The sequence below is a fragment of the Liolophura sinensis genome, chromosome 7 (genome assembly GCF_032854445.1).
Source record: "Liolophura sinensis isolate JHLJ2023 chromosome 7, CUHK_Ljap_v2, whole genome shotgun sequence".
In the NCBI taxonomy this organism is placed as follows: domain Eukaryota; kingdom Metazoa; phylum Mollusca; class Polyplacophora; order Chitonida; family Chitonidae; genus Liolophura; species Liolophura sinensis.
The window spans coordinates 22,066,314-22,089,350 of NC_088301.1; the positions used below are offsets into that span (position 1 = coordinate 22,066,314).

Below are 23,037 nucleotides of genomic sequence, written 5' to 3' on the forward strand. Positions count from 1 at the left end.
ACCATTTTGGCCCTTCACTTGGAAACGTTGAAGTCGCTATATCATCTGACAGAAAACATAGCATTTTGTTTCATCTCTCGATTCTACAAAGCCATTTTTGACTTCAATGGATACAAAAAATGCTTGGTTTTTATTTCTGAATACGGAATATAGGATGTGGCTTAACACATGCAAGTTACAAGAAAGCTTCTCCGTTTTTTGTGTTGTTGTTTTTTTTGAGGTGTGAAAATAGCTTTAAACTAGTTTTCCTAAGGAATTCGCAAGTGATGATAGCTGTCAATACATCTTTGGGGGATGGGTGGGGGGGGGGGGGGTATAAGTTGGGGCTGAATTTGGGGTGCTAAGCTGGTCCCGTGTTCCCAGTATGTTCATCGATGACATTATTTCCCAATATTTCCAACAACTGATGGAAAACATGCATAAAAAAAGGCATTAAGAAGTGTAAAATTTAATGGATTTTTTGGGGGCATATCTTGTCAGAATTTAAAAGTTCATTCCGGTGAGCAGTATGCGTCCCAAGAAGTTCAACCTCTGATACAATCATCTTAATGTAACACTTGTCATATGTTCCTAATTTCAATTCCTGGCGTCCAAAATCAAGCTTTTAAATCAAAAACCACATTTGACTAAGTCAGAACTGGCTGTGTACATCACAGAAGATGGTTGCTTAATAATAATGAGCCAGAAATGCGCACTGAATACAAAAAAAAAAAAAAAAAAAAAAAACCAACAAACCCCCCCCCTCCCAATTTTTGGCTGAAATGACCCACTCTACCGTAACCAGAAAAATACTTTTACCAAAACTTGCCACCTGAGATAGACTAACAATCATTGGGGTGAGGGGATGAAAGGGGCAGGAGTAGTGGGGTGGGGGTGATGGATGGGGGGGGTGATGGGGGGGGGTGCTTGAGGAGCTTTATCCTTTAGTACCAGCACACAGCATTCATGTTCACATGTAAACATCTCTCATGGAAAAGTTAATGTTTTAAATATCATAATGGTTGCCCCAGGGCTTCTCATGTGCTCTGATGAATGATTTACATGTAGCCAGCTTCCTTCACATTGAAACTTCTGCCATTTCCCAAGTGGATAAGTAAGGCTTATGGTGGCTGCCAGGCACTGTCCTGTCCTGTAAAGATTGAGATCTGCCCAGTCCAGTATAGCTTAGGATCTGCTCTGTCCAGTATATATTAGGATCTGTCCTGCCCTGTGAAGACTAGGATCTGTCCAATCCAGTATAGATTAAGATCTGTTCTGTCCTGTAAAGATTAAGATCTGCCCAGTCCAGTATAGCTTAGGATCTGCTCTGTCCAGTATGGATTAGGATCTGTCCTGCCCTGTGAAGACTAGGATCTGTTCAATCCAGTATAGATTAAGATCTGTCCTGTCCTATATAGATTAAGATCTGTCCAGCCCAGTACAGCTTAGGATCTGTTCTACCCTGTACAGATTGGATCTGTCCTGTCCAGTATAGATTAGGATCTGTCCTGTCCAGCCCAGTATAGATTAGGATCTGTCCTGTCCCGTCCAGATCTGCTCTACCCTGTACAGATTGGATCTGTCCTGTCCAGCCTAATATAGATTAGGATCTGTCCTGTCTCGTCCAGATCTGTTCTACCCTGTACAGATTGGATCTGTCCTGTCCAGCCTAGTATAGATTAGGATCTGTCCTGTCTTGTCCAGATCTGTTCTACCCTGTACAGATTGGATCTGTCCTGTCCAGCCTAGTATAGATTAGGATCTGTCCTGTCTTGTCCAGATCTGTTCTACCCTGTACAGATTGGATCTGTCCTGTCCAGCCCAGTATAGATTAGGATCTGTCCTGTCCCGTCCAGATCTGCTCTACCCTGTACAGATTGGATCTGTCCTGTCCAGCCTAGTATAGATTAGGATCTGTCCTGTCTCGTCCAGATCTGTTCTACCCTGTACAGATTGGCGGTTTATGGTGCCATCTGTGTCTTCTCCTATTTAGGACGGTATCTTGTCCTGGACAGGCTTGTTGTATCTGCTAATTCGCCACACTTGCTGTTCTATCTTATGGGGGTGGTGGGCTTGTCTGGCAGCCCCTTACTCCTGCCTATGTACTGTTGGGTGTATGTCTAGGCCTGGAGTTTGCTCCCCTTCTTCCTTATCCTCCACTGCCTAATCCATGCACAATCTTCTGTACTGTCCACCTCCTAGCTTGAGCTTCAGATCTGTTACAGTTCACACCAGTTCCCCACAGTCTGCTATTGCCACTTTCTGAGATGTCTTGCCAGACTTGGACCCGTATTCCTGGAGATACAGGAAAAGTTTACTTATTAGCTTAGTAATATTTTACATTACATTCAAGAATATTACAATCCAACCAAAATTTGCACACTGAAGAAAAATGAGGCAAAATCAGTTCTATTGAAATTTGTGCTTTGCATGCAAGCCAACATTAAAAATATCAAACACTGGCATAAAAACAAAACTGAAAACATGCCTTTTATTTTGTCCAAGTTTTTCTTACGATTTTTCTGTTTTTCGAGGCTATCCGACCATGTAAATATGTCTGTAACAGGAACAGCAGCTGGGACAGTCCAAAATTTTGCCCAAATAGGAATAAATGAATGAATGCTTGGGGCTTAACATCGTATTAGGTGTGTGTACATATACTGTCTTCTTGTGACAGGGCAAGCAGATGCCACCAAAGTGCTGCCACCACTGAAGCATCAAGCCGTGACACTCCACGCAGTCACATTATTCTGACACCGCTCAACCAGTCCCGTTTACTTGCTCTAGCTTCTATTTGCTGACCGCCAAGCGAGGCAGCGGCAAGTATAGTCTTTTGTATGACCTGGGTTTGATCCCAGGTCTCCTGACTCTGAGACGTACCCCAAAAGTAAGAGGACTATTCAGTATTACTTTCATACCCACCCCCACACTGAATAAAAATTCATTCTGCCCATAAAACAAGTTAAATTGGTGTGGCCTGAACAAACTGTGGAACCAACAAACTTCCTCTTTTAAGGTATTAGGTGTGACTCCACCCAGGATTGACCCTGGATCTACCACTACAGAAGCAGATGCTCTACCATCTGTGCTATTGGGGCCGGTCAAACCAAGGAGAATTCAAGTAGACGTGTTTTTCTGACAGACGCCGCCAACAGATTGTTAGGGATCACTAAAAACTCTAATACTGAAGGCAAGGAAAAATTTAGATGAATCGATTTCATTGGTCATTCTTTGAGCTCCCTTAGTGCTCACATACACTGAATGTGATATATGAATCTTGATTAAGTAAACATTACACTACTATACACAATCTTAATGTTAAATTTTAACTGAGTGTAACTTTAAAAGTCTCCCTCATATGTTAAAACACAGGGTTAATCCCACATACCTCCATTTTTCTCACCACACCTAAGCCCTCAACAACTTTACCGAACACCACATGTTTTCCATCCAACCTTTGAGAAATAAAAAAAAAAGACACAAAACGTATGTTTCAGAGATTTTACACACATGTATGAAGATTTCAGGCACAAGAGGAGACAAATTCATTTCAATTTTTTTTTTAATTGTGTATTTACCTTTTTTTTTTAGGAATATACATAGACATACGTATGTAGGTGTAAAAAGGTTGTCTATCACATGATTAGAAGAGAAAATGCAATTTCATTGAAAAGTTAAAAATACCAACAGTTGAATTTTTAACAGTAAATGTCTAATTATACAGCTTGGCAGTTTATAGCAATTTTCATGTACTAGCTCCATAGATCTAAAGCTTTGGTGTTCACTGATGTTCTGTAAGACTTGCTTCCATCAATGTCAAGCAGACAGTTTGTACAGAGTTAAAAGCATAGCTTATAAGAGAGAGAGAGAAAATATTATACTTTACCAGTCTGTCTTTTCTGTGCAGATGAAAAACTGAGATCCATTTGTATTGGGGCCTGAGTTAGCCATTGACATTGTACCTGAAGTATAACATGAACAAAACTGATTTGTTAGGAGTGAAGGTTGAAGCTGACAAATCTGGAAATTCTTTACATTGTTTGTGGCACTTCAACTAACAAAAAGGCAGTTCTGTGAAATGCAAAGGTGTCTGCCTTATATCTAAGTTTGTCAGCTACTCGCCAAAGGTTGGTGGTTCACTCCAGCTCTCTCAACCCATGATTTGCATAAAATGACAAAAATGTTTAAAATCGTGAAAATCACACCTGAAATAAAACCTGAACAAATTCCTAAGTACCCTAAAACGAAGTCAAATTTCATCCATGGTCAATCTGTTCATTACTTCGGTAGCATGTGAGTAGCCATTTCGTCAGTGAGTTATAGCAACGGGTAGCATGTGAGCAGCCATTTCGTCAGTGAGTTATAGCAACAGGTGTACCTTAAAAGTAGACAACACTAGACCAAATGTATATATTAAATGTGTTGATAAAGAGTAACTTTCAATGTCACAAAAAACATCACTTTTGATTTTTGTGATGTAGGATAACAGAAGTATGACAATTCAAAGTAAGCAAAAACGCCCACATAGGGAAAATCTAACTGGCCGTCCTCCTCTTAGTTTTACCCCATCAAGGGTCAGATATTTCTACTACCTGAGAAGGAATCTGTTTGGCTCTGACATCACCAGTTGCCAGTTCACCATTTTGCCATGTAGATGTAGCGTTAAATGGACTGTTTTCATTCTGATAATCAGGCAATTTTGATGTGGTTTAAAGCCATTTTCAATGAGAAAGTGGTCCTGTAATAAGTCTGGCGTTATTCCTAAGGCTTTAACCTCGAGGCCACAATGCCTGACCTTCGATTGTGATAACAAGGGGCTTCGTACTCACAACAAGAGTGTGTCTCACCTCTAATACTGAAAAACGTAAAGTGCGCGATAGAGCAACACTCCGTTTCCGATTTCTCTAAAATGGCGCATCCGATAGCCTCATAAAAATTCTACATTAATAACTGATTTATAGAGTTTTCAACCATGTAATAAGAAAAAATGTCTATGCCCATTTAGGACTGTATGGACCATTCTTCTGAAATAACTTTGGTTATATTTTTGATGTCTTTTCATTTAATGTTCACGGTACTGCTTTACAAAGAGGTCATAAAGTCCAATGTAACTATTGTAAAAACACACGTCATGGTGTTTATGTTTCATCTAGCATTACACCATCTTTGTAAAACGAGGACCAGGGAATGCAAAATGGGTTTAGCCCACGTCATCAAAATGGACAACAAAATTGTACAAAGGATTAAAAATTGTGGACATGTAGCTGATTTAAAGTAAAATGTTCATCAAATATATATGTACTGGTTTGGGTGCAAGTACACAAAACTGACAGAATCATTTTCAGGAACTTTCCTTGTATATCAAACATCCCAATGGTGCTTTACCACAGAAAACGTCACTTACAAGAAATCAGATTTCCGAAGTTTTGTAAAGTGACCCCAAGCATTGTACTGAGACAGAGAAGTTATTTTCCAAAGTAACTGTGACTTTTAATCCTGGTTATATGAGTGAGTGAGTCATTGGGGTTTAACATCGTACTTAATATCCTGGTTATAAGAAGATGCTGTATTCACAAAGCTGTTCTTGCATAAAAATATTGTGGACATTCATACAATGTCTTTAATTTCAGTCATTATATTGACAAATTTTGTGCTCTCCCAGTCTGTAGATATACTCACCTGGTCCTGTGTGTTTTAACACAAAATTTTCATCTGCAAATTTGTTGCCATATATGGACTTCCCTCCAGTGCCATTGTTTTTGGTGAAGTCGCCTCCTTGACACATCTTTACATCACAATGTTAAGGAACTGGATGATAGCATTTAATCACATGACACAACAATCCCATGATACATGACACCACAATCACATGACACCACAATCACATGACACAACAATCCCATGATTCATGATACCACAATCACAACATACATAATACAACAATCTCATGATTTCACAACTCCTTCTTAAAATCACTCATTGAAACTAACTGATAAGGATACAAATTGTGGTATAATCCGATGGAAAGAGCTGCCTTTGTAACCAAATCCTTTCTCATGGGTACATAAGCAGCGGAAATTCTCTGGCAGAAACAAAAACAGCACTTTCATTCAGTAAACTGAACTTTGGAATCATAATGAGAAACACTAAACAGCCTATACAAGAGATCTGGGCATTGTTTAGCTATTATTTAAGAATAGCTCAAATAATTACCTTTCACAAATCATCAGCCTTGTCTGCACACTTGTTACTGGCCAAAATCTGTCAGTCAGTTCCCAAAATTCATGAAGTGGGTTGCATAACAACTTTTTCATACTTTAGAATAACTTACCACTTTAGACAGTCCAGGTACAAGTCTGATATTTACTGAAATGCAATCATTTGTGCTATTCTTGGTAAAAACTGAAAACTTCATTTGATTAGCCAATCAGGGTATTTCGCCCCAAATTTCTGGTATAGCTTCTATAAGCAGTTCAATAAGATAGAGTGAATTTCTGACAAGTATATCTTTTCATGTTGAACTTTTATGTTTAATTTGGTACGGAATGAACTAATCTTACTGGAACTAAAGAAAATAATTAAGCGAAGGAATGAACGAACGATTATGGCTAAACGCAACACTGGCAGTATTTCAGCCATATTTTTACAAGTCATTCATTAGAAGATTTCACAACTGCAGCAACATATCGTAATACATGTTTTGGTCCTTACATTGTATAGGTGTATCTCAACAGTACAAATATGGCAAGGACACAAAAATATATGTACAACCTTTTTTTCGGTCTTTTCAGGATTATATCTAAATGTTCATCACATATAGCAAACATAACTAACAGCTCAGTCCACAACTTAACAGATAACTATTTCAACGGACCATGGAAAACTTTGTATAACTAATTTGGTGTCACACAATTAGGAAGATCAACTATTGGGCAGTAACTCAAGGGGTCAAGCAGTGCTACATTTTTTGAAATTACTCAACATTTCACTATTTTGGGTCCCCAACAATACACCTGGAAAGTTTGAAGTTGACTGAGTGAAGCAGGTTGAGAAAATCGAAAATGTGCGTATATGTATACGACTGCATAGACCTAACAGTACAGAGATTCTTGTAGTTACATACAGGACTACAGGTATATGTATGTACATGTTAGTTGCCCAGAATTACAACTTGTCGTAACATTCTAAAATAAATGAATTATTTCATCTCTTCCTCATGACGAATGAATCTGAATGATGCTCATAGGCCTCCGTTTATTTATTACACTTCAACCTTTAAGGCCTACTCGGTTTATTCCAGTAACTCACTCACTGACAACTTTACCTTTTCACGTTGTTTTGATAGCAGGGGTTGCGGTATTATTTCATTCTGATGGTAACTTGCCTAATGCGACTGGTAATTTTTTTTTCTTTTTTTTACCTGTCAAAACATTTCTGTATACACAAAGAACTGCTGTTTTGGGATCAAAACATGATACGCTTGTTATGCTAAATCTAAACTTAGGCCTACATTAGAAAACAAAAATTTATTATTTGTGCTTTATTTCTTTGTAGTATATAGTATAAATCTAAAGTGTTTCTGAATCATTACATTCACTAACCTGGAACTCGGTTCTGTCACCTGCGCTCTCCTCAAAGTTCCAATGCTGTACGCCTCAAAAAGAGGTGTGCCGAGATCTTTCAGTAATTGTGAATTTATTTCATGGCATTATGCAAATAAACATCATTGCAACTAGCACAAATGTAACCGAAACACCCACATGGACAGCATCAGATGCCAACCGCCATCTTCGAATCACGTGACTCGGTTGCTTTGGTGGACTCTTCCGAAAACTAATATCATCTCCTTTTTTTCACAACAGTTGATCATAGTTCCTTTCTTTTCATTATTAACATGCAGATTTAAATTAAAGCTCACACATAATGTATCAATCGCCCTTAAGATGGTGTACATTCCATTGGTTTACATAAAATCATTCCACAAGATTATCTTTTTCCAGACGATGCCGAGTTTGACCAATTCAACTTGAAAATGGCGGGTAGCAAAGTCTGGCTTTCTGCTGATTTAACAGTCATGTTTGTGTTAATTGTGATGTTAAGGTCTTTATCATTCACGAATAAGTAGGCGATATGACGTAAGACTTACTGACGGATTACAGGAAACATGAACTTGTAGCGTACATCTTTGACCTGCTGTGGTCAGCAGACATGAAAGGGTGGAGTTCCAGGTTAGTAAATAGAAGAGTACAGATCTGTATTTATGAAAGCTAAACTGGGAAGATTGAAACAGATCTCAAGTCTAAGGCATGCACACTGTGTGGGAGACAGGAATGATTGTCAACTGGCACGATATTATTATATGATTGAGGGTAAGAACATGTGTTTATGACAATGAGAGGGTGCGGTAACCTGCTGTTTTGGGTACCACGTCAGCCCGCAGCTCTATGACAACTCTCCCCACACTCTTGTTGCCTATGGTGATGTCCATGAACACCTGAGGGTTAGTCCGTGCTTTCTTCGCACCAGTGCCCACCTGTAAGATGACAAGAAATACAAGAAACCTCATGCAGCTGATAAAACAAAGTTTTTAGAGAAAAAGAAATTTTCCAAACAAAAAGTCTAACCTGCTCCTTCATTCAGTTTAAAGGTTAATGAATAAAAAAAAATCCCTAAGTTACTTCTTGAGATAAATGTTATATGACAAACACCACAAGCCTTTTTCTCATGCATTGTCAAAAAATATTTATGGCCAAAATGTTTATTTATTTATTTAATTGCTGTTTTACACCGTAACTATATTTCACTTTCATGACGGCTGCCAGCATTACGCTGAGAGGAAACCCGGCAGAGCTCGGGGGAAACCCACAGCCATCGCAGGTTGCTGTCAGACCTTATCACAAACGACCAGAAAGAGCCAGCATGCCAAAATGCTTATAACTGATGCTTGTATTATGAAAGCTTTTAATAACTTCCGAGATGCACATACACACTGTATGCCACATAGGTTTTGTGCTTTTTGGCTTAGTTTTGTATTTTCTGTCTTTTGCATTTTTACCGCCTCTGTGGTTTCGGCAGGTCGCTTAGCACCAACTTCCTCCTCTCCTGTTTTAAGGGTGGCACCAGAGTGTTCTTGTAACCAAGTGTCATCTGCCCAAACTGAAATCACGAGGCACAGAACTGTAGTACAATTTCAGATAATCACACAAGCACAGTTTATGAATCAGCATCAAGCTGTACAGGTAAACAACTGTGGTGCAGAGAATAGCAAACACAGACCAGCACAATCGGGGCTCTCCAGCTCTTAATAAAGGGCTGCCATTCTTAGATACAATCAGTATAAACTGAGTGCGTGAGTGCTTAGGGTTTAACATTGTATGCAACAGTTTTTCAGTCACATGATGACATAGTCCTTAGGGTGCATGTACGTGTAATATGCCTCCTTGTTGTAGGACGGATTTCCACCATTTTATCTAGTGCTGAGATGACTTATCAAAGGTAAGTAAGCAGCCCCATCCGAGGCATTACACTGATACGGGTCAACCATAACGTCAAGCCAGGAATCTACAACTTCCTCTTTAAGCATAACCCGACCCAGGATTGACCCTGGATGTACTGTCCTTGACGTGGACACTCTACCAACTGAGCCATCCGGGCTTGTCAGCATAAAGTGCATCAAAAGTATATGTATGTATGAAAGTATGTATGTATGTCTGCTTCCTTGGGATTTAAAATTTTACTTATTTACAATTTTTCAGGTATATGACAAGAAGTGGAGGTGTGTATACGTATGCTGTGTCTTCTTGTGGAGGGGTGGGGGGTGGGAAGGGGATGGTTGGGTGGGGAGGTCCATGCTGACAAAGTGGGTATCAAAGTCCTGAACACAGAAAACAGAGAGGTATGTTACAGTGAAGGCTTACATCACCAGCATGACTAACAGGTTGATTTCTTCTGGTCAAAAGTTTCAATATTAGTTTGGTAATAATAGGATCATGCTACAAAGTGCAGCTATTATGATGTACGTACTTGCTCTACTGGATCCTTCCTTTACTTTCACCGGCTTGGCTAGGTTTACTCTGATTGTTCTCCCGAAGAGTTCTGAGTCATTCTGGGAAAAAAATAAATTATACACAGATTTCTGAGTCAAACTGTGAACAAAGGAAATGCATATTTCAGACTCCTTTTGTGTACAAAGGAAAGGCAATTCTGGGTCATACTGGGAACACAAAAACGAAAAACAGAAACACAGTTGTGAGGCATTGTGTTACACCATGAGATCTGAGTTGTGTGAACATCAGAAACTACATGATTCTATCATTCTGTGACTGAAAGGTAACATCCTGAATTCTGAGTCATTGTGTTACACCATGAGATCTGAGTCGTGTGAACATCAAAAACCACATGATTCTATCATTCTGTGACTGAAAGGTAACATCCTGAATTCTGAGTCATTGTGTTACACCATGAGATCTGAGTCGTGTGAACATCAAAAACCACATGATTCTATCATTCTGTGACTGAAAGGTAACATCCTGAATTCTGAGTCATTGTGTTACACCATGAGATCTGAGTCATGTGAACATCAGAAATTACATGATTCTATCATTCTGTGACTGAAAGGTAACATCCTGAATTCTGAGTCATTGTGTTACACCATGAGATCTGAGTCATGTGAACATCAAAAACTACATGATTCTATCATTCTGTGACCTAAAGGTAACATCCTGAGTTCTGAGTCATTCTTTACCAGTGTTACATGTAACACATGAGTCATCAGAACATTTATACTGAATAACGTTGCGATAAAAAGGTTGTCCAATGAGAAATGTGCTTTCACTCCCAAAATTCTTTGAATATAAATCAAGTTTGTTTTACAAACATCTTTGATTCGTTACTCCGCGTTACTTAAATGAATACATTCTGCTTTAAAGGAGATCCCCAACAACTTTAGTTTCGCACCAAATGTTCCCCAGGCCCAATATTTATGCATTTAATTCCTCAACCTATTCGCATATGAAAGAGCAACTTTCAGTGTATACACGTTTTTAAGTTGAGTGAGTGACTGAGTGAGTGAGTGCTTGGGTTTAACGTTGTACTTAACAATTTTTCCGTCATATGACGATGAAGGAAACCTTAGTGTGCGTGTAATGTTCCTCCTTGTTGCAGGATGGATTTCCACCACTCTTTTATCTAGTGCTGCTTCACTGAGACGCCTTACTACAGGCAAGTAAGCCACCCTGAGCCATTACACTGATAGTGGTTGCACTATCGCCTTCATGCTGAACACCAAGCGAGGAAATTACATCTTCCTCTTGTTAAGGTCTTAGGTTTGTCTCGGCCCAGGATTGACCCTGGATCTATCGTTCCGGAAGGGGACTCCCTACCAAATGCGGTATAGGGGCCTGTCTTTTTGTCTTGAGTTTCAAGACAAAACTGCATTTGTTGGATATGCTAATTTCAGGGCTTCACATAAACTACAATTTTATCAGTCTATACTAAACAATGGCCCCAGAATATGCCTGAATAAACACCTTGGCCTATGGTGGATTAGGCCTACCCATTGTATACTTTTCCAGAAACCATCGATTGACTTTAATAATCTTTAATTACCCATAGGTGTTCATCTCTTAATTAGCACCCCGAAAACCATATGGTAAAACAGATTTACATCAAATATTTTGAAAGATACCAGAGTCGTATCCTGTAAAAGCATGCATAACATAGGGACTGGGCAATACGATGGCTGATTTTCGCTCACATAATGGCCTAGTTGGCGCAAAGACGGTTCCATCTGAGTTGTCCAACATGAATTGGACATCCATGGAATTTTTGTAGTACCTGTGGATAATTTGGCATGGCTTTGCAGTCTCCAGACTATAAATTTTTGAAGCCAAGTGGAGCCATACTGGTTGCGACACGAGGATCCATGCAGACGGGCCAGGTGATTGTGAGTTGTAGTCACTCAACACAGGTGAAAGTAACAACAAAGCTAATCTTTTATGTTTTTAAAGGGTATGGAGGGAGGAAACCAGGCAGAGCCTGGGGGGAACCCACGATCATCAGTAGGTTGCTGGAAGACCTTCCCATGTACGGCCAGAGAGGAAGCCAGCATGAGCTGGACTTGAACAGTTATGTTTGAACAGTCACAGCGACCGCATTGGTGAGAGGCTCCTGGGTTATTACGCTGCGCTAGCGCGCTAACCAACTGAGCCACATTGAATGGCCCTCAATGAGGCCCTCATTGAATGAATTATTATAGCTTGACACCTTATAAACTGTATTATAAGTATCCTGAAACTCACCATGTTGTCAATGGCAGCCGCAGCATCCTGCAGCAGAAAAAAGAAGCAGACAGACACCATTACTGACTGGTCATTAGGCTACCAAACAATTGTTCAGGTCTTGGAACTCCTGAACGGAAAATATGCCAGAACTTGAAACAGTTTGATAAACTGACTTCCTTCTCAAAAGCACTTGAATGAGTTTAGGGAATTTGATTAACATTTCACTCACTTATAATATAGCAGTCAGTTTTACTGAGGAGGAAATCGACTACCGACAATACAGATAACCCACAATTGACAAAGTTACTCATGAACATTCCCGTGGCATACAAATATACATGTATCCACACCACAGTGATGGGAGACAAGTGGTCTTCAAGAACAGTCAGATGTTGTGTGTCATAGTAATAGGACCACACCAAATTACCATCCTTGAGGTCACCTTCCTGTATAAAATGTGTATTTCTAGGAGAAAGCAGTGGCTAGGTGGGACCTCAGAAAATAGACAATGGTAAGTTTCAGAGTAAAAGCAGCATAAGCCAGTTGAAGGCCTAGTTATAAGACAGATTTGGACAGCCCAAGACAGACATTCTGTACTGTTTATAATCCATTCTGAAGTAATTCTAAAATCCCGGTCTTAAATAAATTCTATAGACAGCTTTGGCAAACTTTGTCAAACAGTTTACTTTCCACTTTTAAGCAAACAAATATCGACTTTATTTACAATGTCTCGACATTTCTGCGACTTTCAAATACCGACATCATGTTTTTTTTTTCACATTCTGTTGCATAGAAAATATTTGTCACTGTCATGATATATTCTACATGCTTTAAAGCTAAATACAAAAATGATTGACATTTGACTCCTAACTAAACCTTCTGGGTCTGGTTGTTCAAAACTGATTTAATACCAGATTTAACTTTAACCCAAGTTATCAACTTTGTATTTAGCCTAAAAAACATTGTATAAGTTTATTATAAATATCAACTAAAACTGCTGCTTTCATACTTTGACTTTAGAACACTGCATTGGCTGCTGAGTCTGGCTAAAACTATAAAATATATATAATATGACTTAATACTGGAATTAGCTATTGCACTTTTGACCCACTGGGCCCTAGCCCTATATTTTCTTATAAATGTCAAACTAGAGAATTATACGGGGCAATCCATCACTGGTCTAAACTGTTTACCCAGTGAGATAATTTGCAAATGAGGCAGCACAAAAAATTACCAAAATGTAACATTCACTCGTGGACCGCACATGTAAATAAAATGACAGATATACAGTGAATTGTAAGTCTAGTAAACCAAATACAATCTTTCCAGATATCTGGAAGTATCAACTTTAGGTAGATAACATTTAAAATAACAGCAATTTTTTTCAGTATTGGCTATACAATGTATGCTTAATAAGGAAAGTCCCACTTCTAGTAGTTTCACACCTCACAAACTAATCTCGCATTGCGTCAGAGTCACTGTCTTGTAACAAGGGAGGTAATTCAAGCAGGCTTATTCCATCATTGCCTCAATGAATGTTAAGCTCTAGCCTTAACCACAAGGCCATATCGTGGAGCACGGAAACTTTTCAGCATCATAGTAACAAAGCAAGAATAAGGCTTGAATTCATATGTGTTCCATACCACTGGTCCCCCTTTTTTTTAATTTCAAACATAAGTAGTTCTAGCATGTATGCAAATGTTTAGCCTGGGGGGTGTCCCAGCGTGTTTGAGACACTCTGTTCTGACAAATTCACACAGGCGAGATAGGGAAAATAGGAGAAAATTGGAAATGAGACAGCCTGATTTCAAATTCTGGCTAAAAATGTGCATGTATGTCATGACTTGCTATAATGTTGCAATGCTCAAAGGACCACTACACCGTGCCACAGCATGACAATGTACACCTACCTCAGCCAGCTCAAATTCGATGAAGGCAAACCCTCGATGTTTCTCTGAAGAAAAAAAAAGTAAAGATAACACACAAGAATATACATATATCCATATGTATGAACACTGTCCATGCATAAATACCATACAAGGCCATCATTACAAATGCTATTTTTTTCATCAATGAATCGTGTCAATGAAGAAACCATATTCCCATCCAGTCAGTTACGATTTTCAAATTTTTATCCAGCAAACTGTTATTTGTCTGACCTGTTTCATAATCCAGTGGAATTTGAATGTCTGTTATTTCACCGAATGGAATAAAAGCCGCATGTAGAATTTTGTCATCCACTTCCTCTGCCAAACTTCCTGTAACATACAAAATGGGGGCAGCTTGTGACATATACATGTGTTTATTGTAATTTATTGTTTCCTTGTCCTGTTACCTTGACATTACTACCGGCTTAACAGAATGTTAATGTGACACCGGTTCCAAAATATCAGCACTGTGGCTGGATTATATTCATATATATATATATATATATGATTTGAAGTCACCTGACACTGAATTCCTTACCACAACATCCAGGATGTCAATGTATGCAAATCGGAACTGGTTCACAGTTTTCATTGACTGACTCCTTATCTCAGGAATCCAATAGGAATGTTAATGTTGCATGTTAAGCAAACAAAACCATACAATCATTTCAGAAAACAATTCAAAAGCTATTTTATTTTAAAAAATTACACTGTAAATTTCTGAATATCAGATCACTGAGATTAACAACTTTCTTTTTTTTACAAATGAGTATGATTTTGATTAATAAACAGTTTCATGCCAATGGGAAATTGCAGAAAATAGAGCCCATACTTAAAAGGACATACATGTACCACTGAATGAAATAGAGAATTTTTGTGTTGGTTCAGATACATTGTAAATACAAAAATGAATTGCATTTGACTTCTAGCTAAACCTCCATGCCAATATTTCCTGAAAAATGGCATTTCAGAGAATTATAAGGAGATATCTGCCACTGGCCTATACTGTCTGCCTGACGAAATAACATGCAGATGAGACAGCGCAAAGATTCTCACAATGCTACGCTCTCTCCTGGATTGCACAAGTACACGTGAACAATACCGCAGGTTTAAAGCAAATTAAACTTTTAATAAAGCAAATGTGATCTTCCTTTCTATTGATAATGTATAGTATCTGTAATTCCCAGCGATATGTTTGGCAGAACTGAAGTTAAATGGTAGACCACATAATTACAACACATTACTGTGTCTGTTTTTTCAAGTTCGCCGAACATCTCCTGTCGTCTAGGCAACAAGGGGAGGTGACTGACTAAAAAGAATCAGTCTTTCAAAAATACAGCAATTTGAGTGATTTGATGGTCGAAGAGAAACCTTGGATAGAACTGAACATTCAATTGTTCAGACAAAGTCTGTCACCAATTAAAGAATACAAAACATGATACGTGTAAATGCCTAAATAAAAACATATGGAGAGAAATCATTTGCATGGCTGTATTCTCTGCATTGGCCCAATTCTGTGAATGTTGGCATGACTGGTGTTACTTGTTTGTCTTTTCGACATGACTTATAACATTGCAGACAGGCTTCAATTCTACTGTATCACATCCATGACTGCAACTTCCACGATGCACCACAGTACAGACCTGCTCGACATTGTTCAGACCTTTGTTAACAATAGGACAGAATTATACAACATTCTGTTTGATTTTCTTGGACAAGTGCCAGAGTTCTGCCATCTTGCACCACAGGCAATTGTCTTTCTCCTGCTAAAGTGCAGACCAATTTCGGCAACCCCACCTTTATTCCTAAGCAGCCTGCACGTCCTGAAGATCATCACCCCCTTGTTAAAATGAAAATAACTTGTAATGGTGACCGTGTCCTGTATGTAAACATTGACTAGTGACTTTTGCAGTATTTGCCAGCCCCGTTTAAACTTTTGCAGAGCTTTTAACCATACAGATGGACCAGTTTTTTGGACAGTAGTTTTCCTCTGTGTCAGTGAAATATTGCTGCAGTTGTGGGCTCTGAAACGAACTACGTTACAGCGGCTTCGGCGGGAACTCTAAACACACGGGAGGCGACATTGTTTACAGACGGGCAGGATTCGGTCTAATATGGGGCGATGATCTTCGAGGTCGGCAATCTCCTAATGAATGAAGGTGAGCCCGCGGAACTTGTAGCGGACATACTTGTGTTAGCCTTTACTTTTGCCTGAAGTGCGAGTTGGCAAAATTCTGGCACTGCTCCCAAGAAAATCAAATAGAACGTTGTATTGCTTTACGGTAATGTTAGCAAAGGTATAGAGCGATGTTGGAGCTGGGCAGTAGACATGGAACTGTACACGTGAGTTGACAAAGATGACAACAGTAGCCTATTCTGAAGAACTTGAGGGGTGGCAGGTTTTTAGGTCGATCCATATTACAAGACAATCTCAGTATCCAAATGAGTGGTCAATACTACTATGAACTGTTTTCAAATAGACTATAGGCCTAACAGTACAAAAGTCCATCAGTCCTACCAACGTAAACCGTTCGTTTTGCAGCCATCTTCGGTTTGAGTATAACTGCTGTGTGATGGAGAACAACAAGAAATGATGACGTCAACAAGAACGGCTTTTTGTTGACAGTGTGTGTACAAACATATATTTCGAAGTAACGGTTGTTTGTAAACTTTCCGTTAAAATTTTCAGAAGGTTAAAACATTTCAACAGGGGCATATTAAGAAGAAAAGGCCTAGTCTTTCTGTTTGGCGTCTGTTTGGCCTGAAGCTTGGCACCACGTACGTCACTGGTATGTGTGTAGACAAATAGAAGGACTAGGGATATTTTAGAGCGGGGAAAATATAAAACTTCTTCCGCATTTGGTTCCACATTTGTGAAAAGCGGGAAGAAACGGAAGACACACGGAAAATGAAACCTGAAGTTGTCAGACCGAAGCTTTAGTTTTCTCAGCACATTCTTTACGAAGAAAGGGGTCGCGGCGTAAGTTATCTCTCGGGTAGAAGTAAATCAGCTCAGCAATTAGTAACTTGAGAATGGAGTATCGTACTCGTACTAGGAGTGGACTGTGCGGTGCAAAACTGCAACGCAGTTATGCTCATGACAGTTCGCCAGCCAATCTCAGGTTACACTAACGCTAGAAGCACAAGCACTGAAGAATATTCTCATCTGACAAGTACTAGCAGTGTGGCAAGTGGTAGCCAGTCCAAAAATTCGGAGAAGTCACTTGTCCAAAGCCAAGAACATTACATGAAGTACATGTAGTTCACTTAAATTAAATGTTGAAGTCAATTTTCAACAGTTTAGCGCATAGAAAATTTTGTTTGGCCAAGGATGGTCCCAAACTAACGTCAGAACATGCTCCATTTTAAGACCTTATGCAGTTACCCGCCCTTGTCAAATATCTCAAGGCTGTCAGTGCAACAGTTTGCTTTTAGTATCACCAAGGAATCTCATGCTGCCAGTTCGACATTGTGCTTATGATAAATCAACAGACAATAAGATGAGGAACATAAGTTTCTGCAAATTTAAGGCCGTGGAGACATTCTTGATAGATAATTTTTGTCTTATACACCGTTACACACTGCCATGGCAACTGCATCAGGTTTTTATTAAATGGAGCCCGCTCTGGTGTTGGTTTGTGCGTCAGCAAACAAAATTTTGCCAAACCTAACGTCAGAGCGATCTTGGACTACATGACGCAATGATCCAGGAGCCTCTCACCAGTTCCTGAAATGTTGAGGCGTATTTTCAACAATTTCTGATATATATCTACCTCAACGTTTTATCATTTAACGGAAAGGTGAAAAGCAAGTGCTTTGTGGAATGAAGTTGGTGTTTAAATTAATCCACTCTAAAACAGCTGCACAGATCGATTTTTTGTGTGGATTGAGGAGAGAAAGTTCTTTTCAGTCACTCATACATATTTATATCCATTTCAGACTAGTTACATTCCGAAAATCTGTGTTGGCATTTCTCACTTCAGTATTGAGGCATTCAGCCATGACACATTGGGTGCATCCTAAATCCTAATTGTATTGGAGACCATAGGCAGAAAACATGAATAATGAGACAGCAGCGTGGACCATAGCCACAAGCCTTTACTGAAACCTTCAGAGTTGATTTCTCGTACTCGACTGACTGGGTAAATTGTTCATGCAGAAAACATGAATAACGAGACAGCAGCGTGGACCATATCCGCAAGCCTTTACTGAAACCTTCAGAGTTGATTTCTCTTACTCGACTGACTGGGTAAATTGTTCATGCAGAAAACATGAATAACGAGACAGCAGCGTGAACCATAGCCACAAGCCTTTACTGAAACCTTCAGAGTTGATTTCTCGTACTCGACTGACTGGGTAAATTGTTCATGCAGAAAACATGAATAACGAGACAGCAGCGTGGACCATAGCCGCAAGCCTTTACTGAAAGTGAAACCTTCAGAGTTGATTTCTCTTACTCGACTGACTGGGTAAATTGTTCATGCAGAAAACATGAATAACGAGACAGCAGCGTGGACCATATCCGCAAGCCTTTACTGAAACCCTCAGAGTTGATTTCTCGTACTCGACTGACTGGGTAAATTGTTCATGCAGAAAACATGAATAACGAGACAGCAGCGTGGACCATAGCCGCAAGCCTTTACTGAAACCTTCAGAGTTGATTTCTCTTACTCGACTGACTGGGTAAATTGTTCATGCAGAAAACATGAATAACGAGACAGCAGCGTGGACCATAGCCACAAGCCTTTACTGAAACCTTCAGAGTTGATTTCTCTTACTCGACTGACTGGGTAAATTGTTCATGCAGAAAACATGAATAACGAGACAGCAGCGTGGACCATAGATGCAAGCCTTTACTGAAACTATTTGAGTTGATTGCTCTTGCTCGACTGACTGGGTAAACTGTTGCTCCATGAAGACTGATAAGACAGTTGCGAAACTTGTCATTTAAGACTGGCTTCATGGTCATGTCCTTTTAGGTTTATTTCCGTATCTGTTACCAAGATTTCAGTACACCTGAATGGCCATGACTGAACAAAGTTATTTTTGGATTTCAACAACATTTCAACTTCATATAGATCTGTAGTTGCAGGAGTGGTAAGAAGGGTCCTGTTCTCTTCAGTCCACACCAGTGCTGCTGTTTTCAGTGGATTTATATACCCACTTGAAGCAACTGGATTTTTCCAGTATGATCAGTTGCAATAGGACATGTCTATTGATAACTGGTTATAATTAGTTCCTGATAGCCCTATAAAATATGACTGTGTTTTATAGTTTTGGTTTGACACAGTCCTGTTTCCATGTCTTTTATTCCAGAGTGAAAAGTGCCTACCTCTCAACAGCAACAGGATATTCCCAGGAAATCACTTAGACCGTCATAAATTTGGTGCTTGGGTAAAGCCAAAATAGCAAGACAGGTCCTGTATAAGCTCATACATGTTCATTTATTAACTGTTCACCTTGCATGACATGTCAAGAAGTCTTTGATTTCCAGTAAACATGTACATGTACATGACTGCCTCTACATGTATGTCTTAGCATTTGCCTTTTTGTTGTACACATAAATATATACTGTATGTACGACTATTCACAGAGTAAGAATCTGTTAAGGATCATGTCTAGACGTCGCCGAGGAACGGCTGCTGTGGAGGCGGGGCCATCCAAGCGTCGCCGTGGTGATGGTGATTCAGAGGCTGATGATATGGAGATGTCACAGGCTCCAGACTTCAGCTATCAGGAAGTGGTAAGGGGGAATAGGGAGATGATAAACAGTAGTGAATTTATAACCCATTTCATCCACTGTTTTGGTATTCCTCGTCTCAGTCTTCCCCATTTCCCCAGGGGTCTCCCCATAATGCTGGCAGCTGTCGTACAAGTAAAATATTTCTGAGTACGGCATAAAACACCAATCAAATAAATAATAAATAAATCATCTCAATAATATCTATTAATAGATCATATCTGAAGCATCTAAATGTAGGCTTTTGCCATGAGGCTATCCTTAAAAAATTCTTTCAGAAATAGTAGGATCTGTAGAGGATTTTTTAAAAATTTATTCTGGCTAATGCAAAAGATAATGATTTTAAAGAAATTTACATTGAGAGAGTAATAACAGTCAAAATCCCGATATAAACTGTAGGGTAAGGTCCTTTTGTAGGGTTGGTCAGGTTATGCCTAACAAACATACTTTTAATGATGGCCTGAGTATCTTTAATAATAATATGTCTGTATGTGAATCACAGGCTTTCACTATCCTTAGGATGTATGTCTGTAAGTGAGGGAAGCAGAAGCTTTGACAGTTGTATTATGTATCACAAAACGTGTATTGGTCTACTGTATAATCTGCAGCCTTTTCAACCTCAACTTGTTTCAGTGGAATTTATGAATACAGCTACTATGAAAATGACTCCAGAATGATATGTTTGTGTCACTAAAGATGTATGTTCATAAAACTGTGCAAATTATTTCTCTACACCCTAAAGTTCTCTAAGGATGTTCCAAAATATTGGTTGCAGAGGAGGTTAAAAAAAGGTTGAAAACTTATATTTAAAGCATAAGAATTTACTATATAAACGATGTTCATGTTTAAATCACCCACTGTGAATGGCACAGAATTCTGTGTGGACGTGAACTAATTCTCATTGGAATGACATAAAAATCAGGAATATGTCATCTAAACAAATTACTCTTGTCTTCGTTTTTTTTATATACTCAGCAGATACAGTATGTAGTTTCATCTGCGATTTTATCAATCTTTGTACTACAGAAAGAAGCAGAAGTTGGAATTGTGGAGAAAGTATCCCTAAAGAACTTCATGTGTCACAACCGACTTGACATTGGTTTTGGACCCCACGTAAACTTTGTCATCGGCAGAAATGGGAGTATGTGTCCATCTGTGCCTTCATGTTTTTTTTACCATTTTTTGCATGAATGTGCGAGATATGCACCTGGAATCTGAACTGAATAGCTCAATGAGGGCCTCCATGACCGAGTAACCTCCCACCGATACGGTAGCTGTGAGTTCAAGTCTATCTCATGCTGGCTTCGTCTCTGACTGTACATGAGAAGGTCTGTCAACAACCTGCGGATGGTCGTGGGCTTTCCCTGGCCTCGGCCCGGTTTCCTCTCACCATAATGCTGGCCGCTGTCGTATAAATAAAGTATTCTGAAGTATGGCGTAAAACACCAATCAAATAAATAAATATATGTTAGTAGGTCAACAAGTTTATAGAAAAGACATGACTCTTCCCCTGTTTACTCTGTCCTTCTTGTTTACTCACAACAAATAATTATTGTTTATTCATAACAAGCAATTATTGTTACCCACAACAAGTAATTATTGGTAGTGTTAGATATGTTTGAATGTGTACTCTAGACAGTTACATTGACACCCAAGAAATGAGATATTGAGGACGTCTTCTTGGAAAAGATTATTTTTTGTTTATTTATTTACACTGTATTCAAGAATACTTAATTTATACAGTGGCAGTCAGCAGTATGGTGGGAGGAAACTGGGCTATACACCACTACCATCCGCAGGTTGCTGGCAGACCTTCCCACCTACAGTGGAAAGGATTAGCCTCGACCTGTATGGGTGCATTTTTAAATCTAGTTACTGCTGGCTGGACTTCTGCCATTAGTCAGGAGGTATCTCGGGTGCCCAGATACATGTAGATGAAATAGTTTTTCATTTTTACCTGTTAAAATGACCCCTTTTTTATTTATGTGTTTTGAATATTGCATAAAACCTCAATCACAATAGGCAGATGAATACATGTAGATAACATTAGAGGCTGGCCTGGTCATGGGAAAATAACCAATGAGCTTTTTCACTCTCCTTCTGGCCAGTTTAAGGAAGCATTAGGCGAGTAAACAAGTATGAATATATTGGCATACAGATAGCCTATTCTAGTAGATCTTGACTGGTATACAGATAGCCTATTCTAGTAGATTTTGACCATCATACAGATAGCCTATTCTAGCAGATCTTGACTGTCATGCAGATAGCCTATCCTGTAGATCTTGATGGTCATACAGATAGCCTATTCTAGTAGATCTTGATGGTCATACAGATAGCCTATCCTGTAGATCTTGATCATACAGATAGCCTATTCTAGTATATCTTGACGGTCATACAGATAGCCTATTCTAGTAGATGTTGACGGTCATACAGATAGCCTATCCTGTAGATCTTGTGGAAAAATTTTAAGCGATTTGATTGGTCAGTACATGTGAGTTGTAGCATGAAATTAGGGCCTTCTCCGGTTGACAGTTCACAACTTGTTGAATTCGATAAAAAATGGAATGATTTGGGTGTTCTGACTGATCAACTCGGTGGTATGCTACATGCTGGTACTGTAAATCACATCGTGAAAATGGGCCTTAACAGATCACTCGCTAGAATTTGTCTTTTTGGCGAGAATAAGATGAGAGGATCGATTGGGAGCCTTGACGTGATGTTTTTCTTGTAAAACATTTACTGATTTATCTCCCCTTTTTTTTCATTCAGGTGGTAAGAGTGCCATTGTGACGGCCCTAGTGGTGGGGCTTGGTGGAAAAGCAGCCATCACAAATAGGGGGTCTACCATCAAAGGATTCATCAAGTCCGGAAAACAGTACGCTCTTTGTAGTTTCAGTTATTGTTTAAAGTAGAGCATAAGGACTTTCATGGGAAATGCGCGAAAACAGCACTTTTTTTTTCTGTTTATAAATATTACATTAACAAGTTTAAAACTAGCCAAAGATTCATTGGCGGCTTTTGCATTATGACTGTTGCTCACATAAACTGATTTTCAACTTCACATCTTGTAACCTGTATAAACATGTACAGATATTTCAGATTCTTCAGT

At 39.1% G+C, this 23,037-nt stretch overlaps 2 protein-coding genes across 2 annotated transcripts in view; one reads left to right on the plus strand and one right to left on the minus strand.

The window, feature by feature from the left end:
- Window positions 1–899: 899 nt before the first annotated feature.
- Window positions 900–16,734, minus strand: LOC135471955 (peptidyl-prolyl cis-trans isomerase E-like). Its single transcript, XM_064751420.1, has 12 exons — window positions 16,707–16,734; window positions 14,420–14,518; window positions 14,171–14,214; window positions 12,279–12,305; window positions 10,003–10,084; window positions 9,035–9,135; window positions 8,389–8,512; window positions 5,982–6,061; window positions 5,659–5,764; window positions 3,866–3,941; window positions 3,368–3,434; window positions 900–2,274 (listed from the first exon to the last, which is right to left on the minus strand). The coding sequence occupies exons 1-12, from the start codon at window positions 16,732–16,734 to the stop codon at window positions 2,206–2,208; spliced, it is 903 nt and encodes a 300-aa protein (XP_064607490.1). The 3' UTR covers window positions 900–2,205.
- Window positions 16,735–17,034: 300 nt separating this feature from the next.
- The window catches only part of LOC135469783 (structural maintenance of chromosomes protein 6-like), a 46,794-nt gene continuing 40,791 nt past the window's right edge, over window positions 17,035–23,037 (plus strand). Inside the window, 4 exon segments of the mRNA XM_064748379.1 lie at window positions 17,035–17,168; window positions 19,782–19,931; window positions 20,955–21,069; window positions 22,698–22,803. Of these exon segments, the coding sequence (XP_064604449.1) occupies window positions 19,803–19,931; window positions 20,955–21,069; window positions 22,698–22,803 (350 nt within the window). The 5' untranslated portion in view covers window positions 17,035–17,168; window positions 19,782–19,802.